General features: G+C 42.6%; 1 protein-coding gene across 3 annotated transcripts in view; it reads right to left on the bottom strand.

Moving 5' to 3' along the window:
• Positions 1 to 14344, bottom strand: part of FANCC (FA complementation group C) — a 143601-nt gene that overhangs the window by 83181 nt on the left and 46076 nt on the right. For all 3 annotated transcript variants that reach the window (XM_059724842.1, XM_006266606.4, XM_059724841.1), the window contains exon 4: positions 12581 to 12675. In XM_059724842.1, coding sequence (XP_059580825.1) covers positions 12581 to 12675 — 95 coding nt within the window. The remainder of the gene's footprint in view (positions 1 to 12580; positions 12676 to 14344) is intronic.

Raw genomic sequence — 14344 nt, forward strand, 5'->3', positions numbered from 1 at the left:
AAATGTAAGCTATTTAAATGCTTGCTTATCTCTCTATAGTCAACAATTACATTTTCCAGCGAGGAACATTGAGTACTGAACACAACTAAAGTAGCTGTCTGAGGAAACTTTCCCAAAGGGGCCATTAAATTCACACATATGTGCTCTGTTTTTTCTAAGAACAACTATTGGAAACCTGATGATAACACAGAGAAATATTTAGCATGAGGTGTCTCTCTAATTATGTCTTCTCTTTAGGTACAGGAGAATATTACCTTTAACCTATTTATTTAAATATCTGTCTATACGTAAGCCAAGTGTTCCTTTTTTCCTCAATAATGTTCAGTGAGCTCACTCACTCTGTTAATTCTCTCCTTGCCCTACAATTTCTTAAATAACAGGTTGTCACACTCCTCTTTTAACGTCTGCCTTCTGGAATTTTCTTAGGACACAAACTGTGGTTGGGCTACTTCAGCTCTATTTTATACTGAGCTGGACATTATCTCATTTCCTAGAAGACACCCTGAAACTCTTTCCCCCACCTCATCAATTAATGCACTCTCTTGATATGTCAGAAAGTATCATTTTAATTCGTTCATGATTATTTCCCCTTTGGTATTACAGCAAATTGTATTTTTTCCATTTTTCCATTTACTGCTACATTTAGTACACATGCTACTTTACTTGATATTAGCTCATCACTATACATTCTCGTGAGGGCCTAACAGAATTCATTCCTTGGTGCTAAGATGCTGGCAATAACATATGCAAAGGCAGAGTAGATCGATGAAGTCCCTGAGGAATGGAGAAGGGCTAATAGCATGCCTATCTTTAAAGGGGTACAAGGGAAGAGGGAAAGAAAAAATGGGAACTTATAGACTGGTTAGCCCAACTTCAATACCTGGGGAATTACTAGAGCAAGTTAGTCAGAAACATCTGGAGGAGGAGATGATTATTGGCAGTCACTATGAATTTCTTAAGAGCAAATTATGCCAAACCAACTTGATTTCTTTCTTTGATAGCATAACTGGCTTAGTGAATAAGGGGTATGGTGGTAGACATGTCATACATGAACTTTAATAATCAGCATTTGTGGTAGAAGTGATATCTTTTATTAGATCAACTAGATTTTTGCAAAAAAAAATTCTTTAATTGCAAGCTTTCAAGCGCAAACACCCTTCATCAAGCATCAGAGAAAAGACTGTAAAAGTTCTTATGGGGAGAAATGAAAGTTCATATTTCATAGGAGAGTTGAAGGTGGTAAAATCTCCTGTTTGGAAAAGTTCATTTTATATGCAGATTAGGCTCAGAGAAAAGTTGGAATAGTCTGTTTACCTTGAAGTTGTTTGATGGATGTATTCATATTTCCTTCTGGTTATGGTGTTCCGTATTTCCAAAATGAGCACTAAGGAGAGCCTGCTGCTTTAAGGGAAGAAGCAGCCTAGCTAGAGAGCCCTGCAAGCTAGGCAGAGCTCCACAACTGCAGGTTGCCAGGGCAGCAGGCTAATGGGAGAATTAGCTGGCACCTACACACAGTCAGCTGACTGGAAGGAGGCAAGGCCCTGGCCACATATAAGCCCTAGGGCTGGGGCTGGCAGGGGTTAGTTCTCTGGCAGCTGCCAAGAAAAGGAGCTCCTGCACAAGAGAGTTGCCCAGAGATGTTTGGTTGCCTGCTCTGCTGCCTGCAAGACTAATAGGGCTCCAAGAGCTAATAAGGTACCTGGGGCTAGGAAGCACACAATACTCAGGGAGAAGTTTGCCTTCTTAAAGGGACAGTGTGGCCTCCATAGTTATTGCTGTGTTATAGCCCAGGGGCTTATGTTTACATTGTCATTTGCCCCAGTGGTTTTGGGATGAGGCTATAAGGGGAGGTGGAGGCCTCATTAGTGCTCAGAGGGGGGCACACAATTGTGGAAAGTCCAGCACAAGAGGGGTGCAGCTGCAGGGGCTGGGGAGCCCAGCGCCAGAAGGGCACAGCAGACAAGGGCCAGAAGCCAAGTAACAAGAGGAGATTGATTAAAAGCTAGCGCCTCAAAGCTGGGCCCAACTAGAAGGCCTAGTTATATAACAGGTGGGGAGGCTGAGACCCCAACAGAGGGAACAATATTCATATACCATCTGCAAGGCATGGGGCATGGGAAAGGGAAGCTTTTGGAGTCACACATCTAGCCTATAAGGCTTAGGGTGTCCCATGAGACACTGACTTGGAGTGGGACCTGTCAAGGGGTCCAAGTACCCGCAGGGTCTAGTGGGGTTCAACAGGATCATGGCTGCACAAACTCATGGGCAGCCTCCCTACTTATTATCTTTATCAACAAGACGTGGCAGGAAATATTAGAAGGTGCCGACAGGGTGAAGCTGGCATGGTCACGGAGCCCTAAGAGCATCACGGTCATCCCTGGGGACCCTGCACCAGGACATGTTTTTTACACGAGTGATTTGATTGACATGAAGGGAGGGAGACCCTCCCAATCTGTTATAGGACTTGTCTATTTTTCGTTACAATCTCTTTAGGGGAAATTGAGTATGTCTTCCATTCTATGCACATACAGTGCTGCAAACTATGAAGCCCAGACCTTGATTATGGCCTTTTGGCACTACAAAAGTTCACACAGTCATCATCACCATCATAACAATGAATAAAAGCAAAAGTATAATTCTCTAGCTGCAATCGCTATTCCCTAGCTATCGTCAAGGAGAAACACAAATGAGTCCTGCCACATAGATTCAGATGCAGCAATTGTGAAATAAGTGTGGCTACCCCCTTGAACTGGTACAAACAATGCAGGGGGGAAGGGGGGAAATCCACCAGTACTGAATTTTTCCTCCAAGCAAATACCATCAGAATGCAGAGATTCAAAAATAAAACCACACAAACTGAAAAAGTAGTATGTTGTTTGTAGTTTCGGAGACTATGTTATTAATTGAAATAATTCTGTTTCCTATAAAAAAAGAATGATGCAACTGGAACACTATATTAAAGAGAAAGAGATCTGTGTCTATATAGAAAATACAAAGAATGCCATCTACTGGAACACAGAAATGAAGAGCGCTGTTCATTAGCTGGTAGATAGTTATCACTCTTCAGAAGTAAGCAATAATGCTACTGTTTTCTATTGCAAATGACTTCCCAAGTCCAGCTCTTAACAATCTTCTCTTTATCTTTTGCTTTCTAAGGGCTTAACTGGCTGCGTTAAGACAGAAATATAATCACTTTTCTTCCCTCAAATAAAACTTTTCTCATAAAAATTGACTAACAAGGCAGGAAAGTATAACAAAATACATACAATATTTTGTTCTCTTTCTCCTTCCATTTCTTATCAGTGATATTTTGGATGGAAACATAATCTTAGACCACAGGTAGGCAAAATACAGCTGGTGTGATAAGCAGCCACCTGCGAGCAGCCAAGTGAGTAGAAGGTGACCAGGAACTGGAGCAAGAGTCCCACGTGTTTGGGCAGGAGACACCCAGCTGCAGCTTCCCCCCCACTGCCTGACTGGGCATGTGGTGCCTGGCAAGTGTCTGCCCTTCCCTGCACTACCTGCTGCCTGGAGCTGTGCAGCAAGGGCAGGAGGAGGACGAGCCACTGGAGGTAGGGGAGCTGAGCAGTGCCCAGGTGGCTGTAGCCACACCAGGAGCAGCCCTGCCAGGAAGCTGTGTGTGCTGAGCAGGGCTGTGGCTGGGTGGAGCAGGAGAGTGGTGTGGGCTCCTCCAGACAGGGTTCATCCCCATGAGGAGTACTGTGAGGGCAGCTGTGGCCACATGGAGGGAGGGCAGAAGACCATACCTGCTCCATATCACCCAAGCAAGCTCTGCTCATGGTGCTCCATGACACTGCATACATTTTGACTTCCTCTTCACTCCCATAGTTGAGCTATGCTGTTCTTTCCCATTTCCAATGATTCCTGTTTCTTCACCAGCCTAAGATGTCTGGCAAACATCCCCAAATAGTTCATCCAGAATCCCTCTGCTACCCCCTCCCTCAGCCTGTCACATATGGTCAGTGGGGCCCTGCCCTTTGTGAGGTGAAGGTGGACCAGGTTGCCCTGCACCTCATCTGCATATAAATTTTTGATGGATCCCAGGATTCATAACAAAAACACTAGATTCCAGTAATGAGTGTGGGGTGGTGCTAATTATCACATGGATTATGGGGGATACCTGGAAAATAACAACAAATTTATGAATCATCCATATACAGAATCTAATGGGGGGGGGGAGCGTTGTCTTATATTTTGGGTTGTCTTCAAGTAAATATGGTAATTACTGTTCTTGTTGGATGCAACCAAACCTGTCAGTGCAAGTGCAGCTCCTATGTGAAAATATATATACGCAGCATTTTTAGTCCAACATTGGGAGATTACCATTTCTGAGGTGAAATCTATTCATCTTCACAGTACTTCAGCTTTACACTTTACCTATATGGTAAATTTACTGTGCCCAGCCAACAAGGGTGATTCAAACAAGCTCCAGGATCACTGCCTCCAGAAGTGGCAGTGATACTGCATCCACACTGCCATGGGCATAATAATTAGCAGAGGGCTCAACTAAGTGGCGCTGTCATTCAGCAATGCTAATTAACCTGCCCAAACCACCACCCAGACACAGCAACATTGCTTTCAGTTTAGGAGACAACCCACCCAAAGCAGTGCCGTGTGCTTGAGACACTTCTGCCAGACATTAGGCATGGCTTTAGACATCCTTAGCAGAGTAAGAATGGCACACTTATCCAGCAGTTACATGAAGCAACTGCTTTTGCATAAAATAAAACACAAATTGTCCAGTACACAAAAAGCAAATTGCTTAAAACTCATTTTCCCTTAAACTTTGACGTGGGTGCAATATTGGGGATGAAAGGTCAGTGCTTCATTAACTGAAGCCAACTCAATTAAAATTGTAGTTTAATGAAAAAGTCAAGATGATCATAAAAAACCCAGGTCATCCGGAGAATATCACTAAAAATCTCAAACATCCTGTGCTTAATTGGCAGTAAATTTCTTGATCTGGCCTACTGAGGAGTGGCAACGCACTACAAAACACTCTAATACAATTCAAGAGACAGAACTCCCTCTAAAATAAACTAAATAAATATATAAACTTAGCAGTTGTGAAAAGAACTGGGTGGATAGAGTGTTCTCTATATTCCTTCTTCCATACAGGGAAACGCTGTTTCCATTCTGATGTTGTTTTATGTTCTCTATATTCACTCAAGTGAGTTAAAGTAGAGGTAAAGGTGGGCTGAGTTATGGGGTGGAAGGAAAGTTATGGGACAGAAAAACATTTTCAACAGTGTGTTTTAAGCGTTTTGCATTAAAAAAAATGCAAGGGAGTCTCAAGTCACTTTCAGGTGAAAACCAAGATATTGCAAAGAATTCTTAATTCCAACAAAATCAGTAGTAAAACGTGTTTCTGGTGTTTCTTGATCATGCAAAATAATCCTTTTCTAAAAAGTAAATGTCTTTGCTAGTTTTGTCACTCTGCTGAAAACACTGTCTAACAAAACAGTGGCCCACTACCCATAGTGCTATGCTAAGAGCCTAAAAGGCTCAAAGGTGTATTTTAAATTTACTCCTTGCTGATAGTATGCTCCCTGCTGTGCAAAGGAGAGGAAGAGACAGCCCACGTCCACCACAGTATGCATTTTAACCTGTTACTCTTGCAACGGGAGGACGCTGCATCCAGAATGATCACAAAACTACTTCACTATCAGTGAAGCACTTCAGTACTCACTGGGCACATCCCAATAAGCACACACGTGCAGGGACATGAGTTTCCTGCTGGACAAATAACAGCTGTACATATTTGTGCCGCTATCTGTCCCCAGGTATGCCCTGCACGTGTGCTCCAGGGCACAGCAAAGTGACCTGCGTGGGGTAAGGGAGGCTGGGGCTAGCATCTGTGGGTCCTGGGGGCCTCCTGGGACAGCAGCAGCAGCAGGCCAGTGTAAAAAAAAACCCACCATGCTGCAAATTAGCAGTGTGGCAAATGAGTGCATGTGCACTGCATGCAGTTTACAGTGCCTCAAACAGCTCTGAGGCACCCCAAACAGCACATACACACTCATTGGGATGCACCTACTGGATCCATCTACACATGCCATTAAAGCGATGCAATAAACTCTGGCCCAGTTTGCACCAGTGTTTATCAGAGTGCCTTAATGGCATGTGTAGATGGCTCAAACTGCTGTGGTCTTGGGTGCATGTGCAGACACTGAACCCAGAACCACAGCAGTTTGAGCCAGTATGGAGAAGCCTTGGGCTGGCAGGGAATCCAAGAGGTCATGGGGCTGACTGGGGCACAAGATTGCCCCAGCATATGGAGCCCTGTGGCTAGGTAGTAGGCAGGGGTCTGGCCCCCTGCTGCCTGGGCTGACTAGGTGAAATGTATGCCCAGGTCAGTGTTTACATGTGTATTTAGGCACAATTATTTTTGCTGCCATAAAACAGTACTGTCCCTAACAGTACTATCTTATGGCAGTGAAAATTAGTTTGCTGTGGTCTAACAGCATTACACATGTAGACTGTGATGCTTTACACTGCAGCAAATTAGTCTACTGAGCAGCTAAGCACATGTATAGATGCACCCACTAACAGCTGAGTTATGCCCAGGCATTCATACACAGCCCATTGCAAGTTCCAAATTAAGCCAAATTTTTATCATCAAATTAGACAAAAATGCCAATATTAATGTCCTCAACCCTATTTACAATATTTAATGGATATTTAAAACTTTCATATAGAAAGCTACTCCAAATTTAGGAACTTTAAGAAATTACTTGACATAATTAAACAAATTATCCAAATCATAGTTTTAACACTGAAATGTGAGCCTCAAATATGGCATTTCAAATAAAATGATATCAAACAACATAGGTGACAGGAAAATATTTATGGCTTTATGTGAAAGAACAAACACATATAATTCTAGTCACATACAAGTTACAAAGTATTAATAGAATTAGTAGAAATATTTACAAAACTGCATTGCAAGGTAGTTAATAGAACATGGCTTTACTGAGTCTGTAGATACTCAAAAGAACTGCACAGTTCATAGAGGAAAGCTCAACAACAATGCAGGCCATTAAAAATAACTACCAGTTATTGACAGACCTCTAGCAGTGTTGACAGACCTCTGTCTTGCACAGTTTTATCCTTTATGATACTTACAAGGAAGCAAGGCATGAAAAGAAGGTACTTTGCACAAAGGAAAAAAAAAACTAATAAGGATTGAGGTGACTGTGGAATATTTCCTTACTTCTCTCCCACTGCTTTTCCCAACTTGTAATAGGGAACCCTAGCCCTGGTACTAGAAAGCAGGGTGGCACCCTTAAGGACAGAGGTTTCAGAGCACAGCCTGCCGGCAGAGCAGGGGTTAAGTGGTAGCCCTTCAAACCGGTCAGCTGACTGTGGATGTCATATGACTGAGAAAAAGCTCAGGCCAGAGCTATATAATCCCTGGGCTGAGCCAGCTGGGGCAGATGGCCAGACCTGGCTGTGGCGGAGTGCCCAGGAGACTAGAAGAAAATATCTCTGCAGGCTGAGGGAAAAGGACAGAGGGACCCAGAGAAAAAGAGGTGCTTGGAAAGCAGACACTCTGTCTCTACTGCTTTTCTTCTTATGCTATAGCTCAGGGGCTTAATGTTATGTTGCAGTTTAAACCGGCAGTTTGGGCTGGGACTGTGTGAGGAAGTATAAGGAGGTCCCATTAGTGCCCGTGGGGCACATGATAGCTTTGAGCCCTGCCAGGGCCTGAGTAGTTACTGAGCCTGGAGTGGGCAGAGAGCACAAGGCACAATGAAAGACAGGGGCCGGGGGCCCAGAAGCCAGGCCTAGAACAGTGGGCTGAAGCTGTGAAACCAGGCGGAGTAGAGGGGCGGAAGCCGAGAAGGCTAAGGGAAAAGGGAAAAGGAAAGGCCTAGAGTGGCCTGGAGATGCCGGAACAAGTGTCCTAACCGACTGGAGATTCAAAATCTGCAAGGCATGGAGTATGGTGTAGGAGTGGTATGGAGCCATGAAACTACCCCTTAAGGCAAGAGCTCCACACCTCTGGGTATTCTTTGGAGTGAGGCCAGATCTGCCCTGGGGCAGCCTCCCCTTTGAGAAACAGAAGGAACATCAAGACGTGGCAGGGAAGCAAAGAGACGCTGTTCCCAAAGAGAGCCAGAAAAAAGGGGGACTCTGGGGTGCCTCCAGGGGTTTTTGACTGCCCTGGGGATGGTGCCCTGTTACACAACTCCAAAGAAAACTTATTAGTAAGTGCATGTGGCTTTCCAAAGTAATGCAACTAAATAAGGCTACTAATCTTTATGAAAAAAAATTAAAATGTTTTACATGTATAAGATTATACCGGAAAGAAAAGCCTGAAAGGCTTTTAACAACAGAATATTTCAGAACTGGTCTTTTGTTTCTGGAACATCAGCTCAAGAATAACTTGCAGCATGACTGAAATGAATCTGGCAATTCTGCTTCGGTTCCACCAGGCAGCAAGCCCATGTTACAACCACACATACTGCATGTCTCAGAAATCTTTGCTCAGAGCAGGCCAGATGTCAACTAATGTTGAAATTAAATCACTTTCATTCTTAGAGAGTGGTTTCACCAGGTCACAGTTGATTTCATGGGTGAGAAGTCTGTAGAAGTACACATCTTGGCTTCCTATGCTATATCTGGGTAGTGCCTGAAAAAGGAACACTGGATTCCAGTGCTACAACTTGGTTAGGACTATTACAAATCTCTCTGGATTTTTAAATCGCATGTAATTCTAAAATGCTACAGAATATACATCTTGTAGTTAAGTAACAAACATTATCTTTGCTCACTGTATTTTGTAAGATATCTTAAAGATAAACACAGTCAAAATTAAGCCAAAGTTTCTCTTTCTTATTCTCAACGTGGACTGTCTGTGAGAAGAGATATAGTCTTGTAAACATTTCCCTCCTAATGCTGAATGTGCACCTCTTCCCATTTAGAAGTAAGTACTATGCCTATGACAATCTGAGCAACACTTTGCAAGGGAAGATAGTATTTGAAAGGAAGTCAATGTATTTTTTTTTCTATTTTTAGAATACCAACCAATTTAGCAATAGAAAACCATGTAAACAACCATTTGTCCACTGATCCTGAAAGGTCTATAGGTTACTGGAGGTCCATAGCCTACTATTTGGGATCCATTGTTTTAAATATTTAAGTTGATATTGCCATGTTTTCTTGCATACAAGACACCTTTCCCCAAAAATAAGGTGCTGGAAATTAGGGGCAAGTTTATAAATGAGGAAATACAGTAACAGCAGTTTTTTTCAGTGTAAGCCCCCAGGTTTTACGCTGCATGTGAAATGTGAAAGTAATGCTATACATGCTTCACAGGGAGCAGCACAATCTGCATGTTGGACTTCTTTGCTGCTGCTACTCAGTTACTTACCAGCATGTTCAAAGAAAGATCTCCCCCCCCCCCCCCCCATTCTGCCTTTCAAAAACAAGGTATCTTAGTTAGGGCCATAGTATATGTGACAGAATACAGTACTTGTTAAAGATAACATGCAATTAATTTTAAGTTAAAAAACACAATATAATAATCTATCTCTTAGGTAAAAGAAAAAAACAGAAAAAATGAGAAAAATGTTTTGCTGCCTATGAGGTCACTAGGTCAAAAAAAAAAGAGTCATTTCAGGAAAACAACCCTATTTTGCCCGGGATGGGACACAGCACTACCAGATACCAATAGTCACACATGGATGGTGCTGGTGGCAGATGAATTTCCACCCTCAGGCGGCATACAATGTACCTATGCAATCTCAAAATCCAAATCATGTATCAGGAAGATGCTTTTCTGAACCAAAACAGAGGAGAAAAAAGATCTACTTGCTGCCCAATAGCCATTTGGCAAGAACACTTGTGTAGGAAAATGAAATGTGAATTCTAGGGTTTCCTCAACCTGAGAGAGATTGAACATATGACCCCCACTTCCCAAGAGAGAAGCCTAACCACTGCCAGGCTACGGAATAGGTTGGGTTGCCCATCCCTCCTGTTGAAGCTGGCCACTGGCCAGAAAGAAATACAAGAATCATGGGGTCAGAAGGTGACCAGACAAGATGAAGCTTGACTGCACAATCTCCTCTCTCTATTTCAGACTCTGAAACATCATAAAAGAAGGGGCAAAAGACATAACTTTTAAAAGAAAAAAAATATGTGTGTGTGTGTGTGTCTGCGCGCGCGCACCTGTGCACAGGCATGCGTGTGTCTGTGTGTATCCTTTACATAACACCTTTACCAAAAACTTAACCACTTTACTGAACAATAAATCCCAAACATACGGGCTTTCAGAGCAAGCTCCAAAGCCTACTATTTCCAACAGGATCTCCAGAAGGGAGTAGGTCAGGAGATGCATGAAGTAACTAAAGTAATGCGATTATGGTTAGCCTTGTTATTGAAAAATTGTGATGTACGCTCCTGTCTAGCAAATCTTTAGGCATGTATGTGACTTTATAGATATGTACATCATATTGAGATAAATAGGACTACCCACATTCATTTATGTACCCATCTTTAATATCAATCTCTTACTTTGTAAAATGTACAAATGTTTATTATATAAAAAAGTACTCTTTTTTTATCTAAGGAACTGAAGAAAAACTAATAGGGGTGCAATGATATTTTTGGGGCCAAAACCAACAGATAGCCGATATTTAAGGAGGCATATCAGCTGATACCAATCCGATTTCAGATACAGCTGCCTCCAGCTAGTAAGTCCGGTGTGGTGGAAGGGAAGGGAAGGGGAGTGGAAGGGTTAGATCAATGCCCCAAATGAGGGGGCAGGGACAGGCACTGCCCAGGTGGGGCAGGGGGGGGTGGAGCTGCAGGTTGTGGGGACAGGAGGAGGCTCCCCCCACTGTTTGTACCCTGAGAGGGCATGGGGGGGGGGTTTGCCCCCTGAATCTGCACAGGGCAGGGAGGGGTGGACTGCAGCTGGGGCTGTGCGGAGCTCTTCTCAGTGGAAGCTGGGCTCAGAGTGGGCAACAGCAGCACTGGGAAAATGCTACATCCACCCCAAATTTCGCCACCACTCCGCTCCCAGCACAGCCACTGTCAGCCACCCAGCGTAGCCCCAGCTCAATGCCCTGCCTCCACCCACGCACCGGGTGGCTGGCAGCAGCAGTGCTGGGAACAGAGCAGCAGCGAAATCTGGGGTGGATGCAGCATCCTCCTAGCACCATCAGCGCCAACTCCAAGCCCAGCCCCTGCCGAAAATAACCCTGTGCGGCACCAGCTGCAGCCCAACCCTGCGCAGATCCAGGGGGCACCCCCCATCCCGTGCCCTCCCAAGGTGCAAGCAGCGGTGGAAGCTGCCTCCTCCGCACCCCACCCCCATGCCCTCCCGGGTTGCAACCAGGAGTGGGAGTCACCTCCCCACCCCATGAGCCACAGCTTTGCCCCACCCCCCAGCCCTACCTGGGCAACACCTATCCGTGCCTCCTCCCTCACCGTAGGGGGCATTGATCTGCCCTCCCCCCCACCGACTCCTTCCCTCCCCCCTCCCCTTCCAGCACACTGCAGCTGCAGGCAGCTCTCCATGCTGCCAGGCTCTGCTCTTCGCTGCCTGAGTGCTGTGCTGCGGCTGCACAGGCATTTATCAGCCAAATTATTGGCCCCATCAGGCAAATATGCAATACAGCCAGGTTTCTTTATATCAGCACCTATCTGATATTGGACTGATGTGTTGGTGTACCTCTAAAAACTACACTGTTAGCAAAAACTAACAGATACATTATGTCGGCTTAATAACCTACTGTCTACAAGGCTTAGCTACTGTAGAGCTCCATTAACTGTTGGTATTTTTATCATAACCTAATTAGGGTCTCAAGTTGTGCATGCATAAGTGCAACAAAATGCTACTCCTGTAACATGATGTGTTCTAAAATATAGATACAACAAAGCATTTAAGCAAATACCTTTTTGCATTATGTAATTTAAGTACGTACATGCTTAAGTTATTTGCTGGTTCAGAATGTAAGCACAAAAAATATGCACAGATGTGTGCCTATATAAAAATTCTATATCCAGCATAAAAGTAGTTAAGGATTCATTACGCTTTGTAACTCACTAAATATAACTCTGCACGTAAGATTTTTTTCACTAGCTGTCTCTGAAGAAAATTTGGATACAATTAGTTTCTCCAAAGGAAAGAGAGATTAAACAAAAGGAAAAAAAAATTACAGAGCAAATATGAATTGTTTTCAAAACAAACAATGGCATTTCTCCAGATTATTTATTTTACCCTAATTGAAAGGTTCTCTTTTATAGCACTCTCTTTCCCTTCTGATCTGTGGTCTTTATTTCTTACTTAAAGTTACTAGATTTTGGGCTCCACTGTATTAAAGACCATTAAAATTATTCTAATTTAAACACCACATCTTTTTAACATTCAAAATGACAGACTAGCACAGATTGTGTTATAATTAGAGTGGAATACATTTCAACACAGTATGTATGGAGGCTGTTTTTGGAGCGGTTTCTGAAATGACACACTGTCTCTATGCTGTAGATGTAGCACCTTTAAATAATCAATTTAATTCAAAGCAGTCTAGGGAAGGATTCATTCGCTTACTCGTATCCAGCTGTTGGCCTTCAATTCCACAGGGCTCTGTGGTTCACTGCTGTACAGACAACATAAGCACCATATTAGAGTCTTCTGGCTTTCATCTACAAGGGGGTGGGGGGAAGCAAATAAGGTTACATTTAAAAAAAACCTCTCAAAACGAAGACGCTGAGTTACAACTCTTTATCCCAGATAACATCCAAAATATCCATGACCCAAATATCAACTTTAGCTCAGTGTATTCTCAGTATTCTATAAAGTTCACATCACAAACTTAGTATTATTCATATGTAGTTTTAAAAGAATGCATGGTATAGCGGGCAGTAACTTTTTAGCTAATATTTATATACAGTATTTTGCTTTGATATGATTAGCCATAACTACAAGTCACTGTTAGACAAAATTCATTACCACTTTGTTATCGAAGCTTACATAAGTAAATCAAGTTTAGTTCTGGGTGCCAGGCAACTTCTCTAACTTCTGTGCCACTACCACCAGGCCTTCTTTTCATGATGTCAAGGGTCTCATAGGCTTTCAGTTTTGGATTGGCAAAATTATTCATTATTAGGGTGCCATCTTAGGGTCCTACAGGGGACATACTAAGAATATACATGCATTGGAAATCTGACTTTTCTGCTGCACACCACAGACAGACAGGCATTTATTCAGGAGGATTTCACAATCTAGCTGTACTGCAACTTCCTCTTCAGGATCAGAGGAATGGTGTGGTGAATGGATAATGGGAAAATGCCCAATAGGTCTAATACACAACACAGTTGTACTGATCCATAATAGTATAGGTGTGAGAAGCAACAAGTCATTTCCAGTACTGCTTCATACCCTAAAGTACTGGTCCTGTCCAGGTTACAAAAACTATTCCAGGCTAGAACTGAGTATCGAGATTCTAATGCGTTTCAGTAAGTCAGTATGACTATGTAGCCAGTTCAGTCAGGAGTGTGAACAATTCCCACAGTTTCATTTTTAACAAGTTTAGGTGTAAACTGTATAAAATATATAATTATATATATAGTTTCATATAATGCTTTTTAAAATTGTTATTTGCATAGTCTGAGAACTTGTATACCAAATTGCAGCCCAGAGTAAAAAAATTATGGGTGTATTATAAACCCTTGATAACTAAGCTTAATAGTAAAAAAGTTCTGATACAATATTCACTTAAGAAGTATTTTATTCTTATTAATAAGAATAACAATGTGAAGCAGTATTACTGCAGGGGTTTTGGAAGTGGTGGAAAAAGAAATTACAGCGTTACAATGATCCCCTACAATGACTTCTGCTGTGCTCAATATACTTGTCATCCAGGATGTAATAAACAGTATCATTTAGGAGCACTCTGTTGGCAAAGTCTGCAGAAAAGAAATACAAGCTCCATTAAGTAACTTTTGTATTTTTGCCAGGTGATCAAAGATGTTAATATTGATTTAAACCAGTATTCTTCAATAAATGTCCAACAAGCCTGTAGGCCATCACTGCCCTCCCACTGACTAACATCTCTGCACAGAAATGGCTTATCAAACATACACAGTTAAGTAACTATAATATGAGGCATACGGTTATTATGTGTATTTGAATTTTTTTCATATAGGTTTTTATGAGCCTAATAATTGCCTATGTTGTATAAGATCAGAGTAACAGAGACATCTTGTGTACCAGTCACTAGAAGTTCTAAATTTTCTGGTTCTGATTTGTGCTGCGAATGCAAATGGGAATTAGCATTTGTGGATTGGCATACTTTGCACTTTGAAAAATTAT

Source organism: Alligator mississippiensis, chromosome 3 (assembly GCF_030867095.1).
Source record: "Alligator mississippiensis isolate rAllMis1 chromosome 3, rAllMis1, whole genome shotgun sequence".
Taxonomy (NCBI): domain Eukaryota; kingdom Metazoa; phylum Chordata; order Crocodylia; family Alligatoridae; genus Alligator; species Alligator mississippiensis.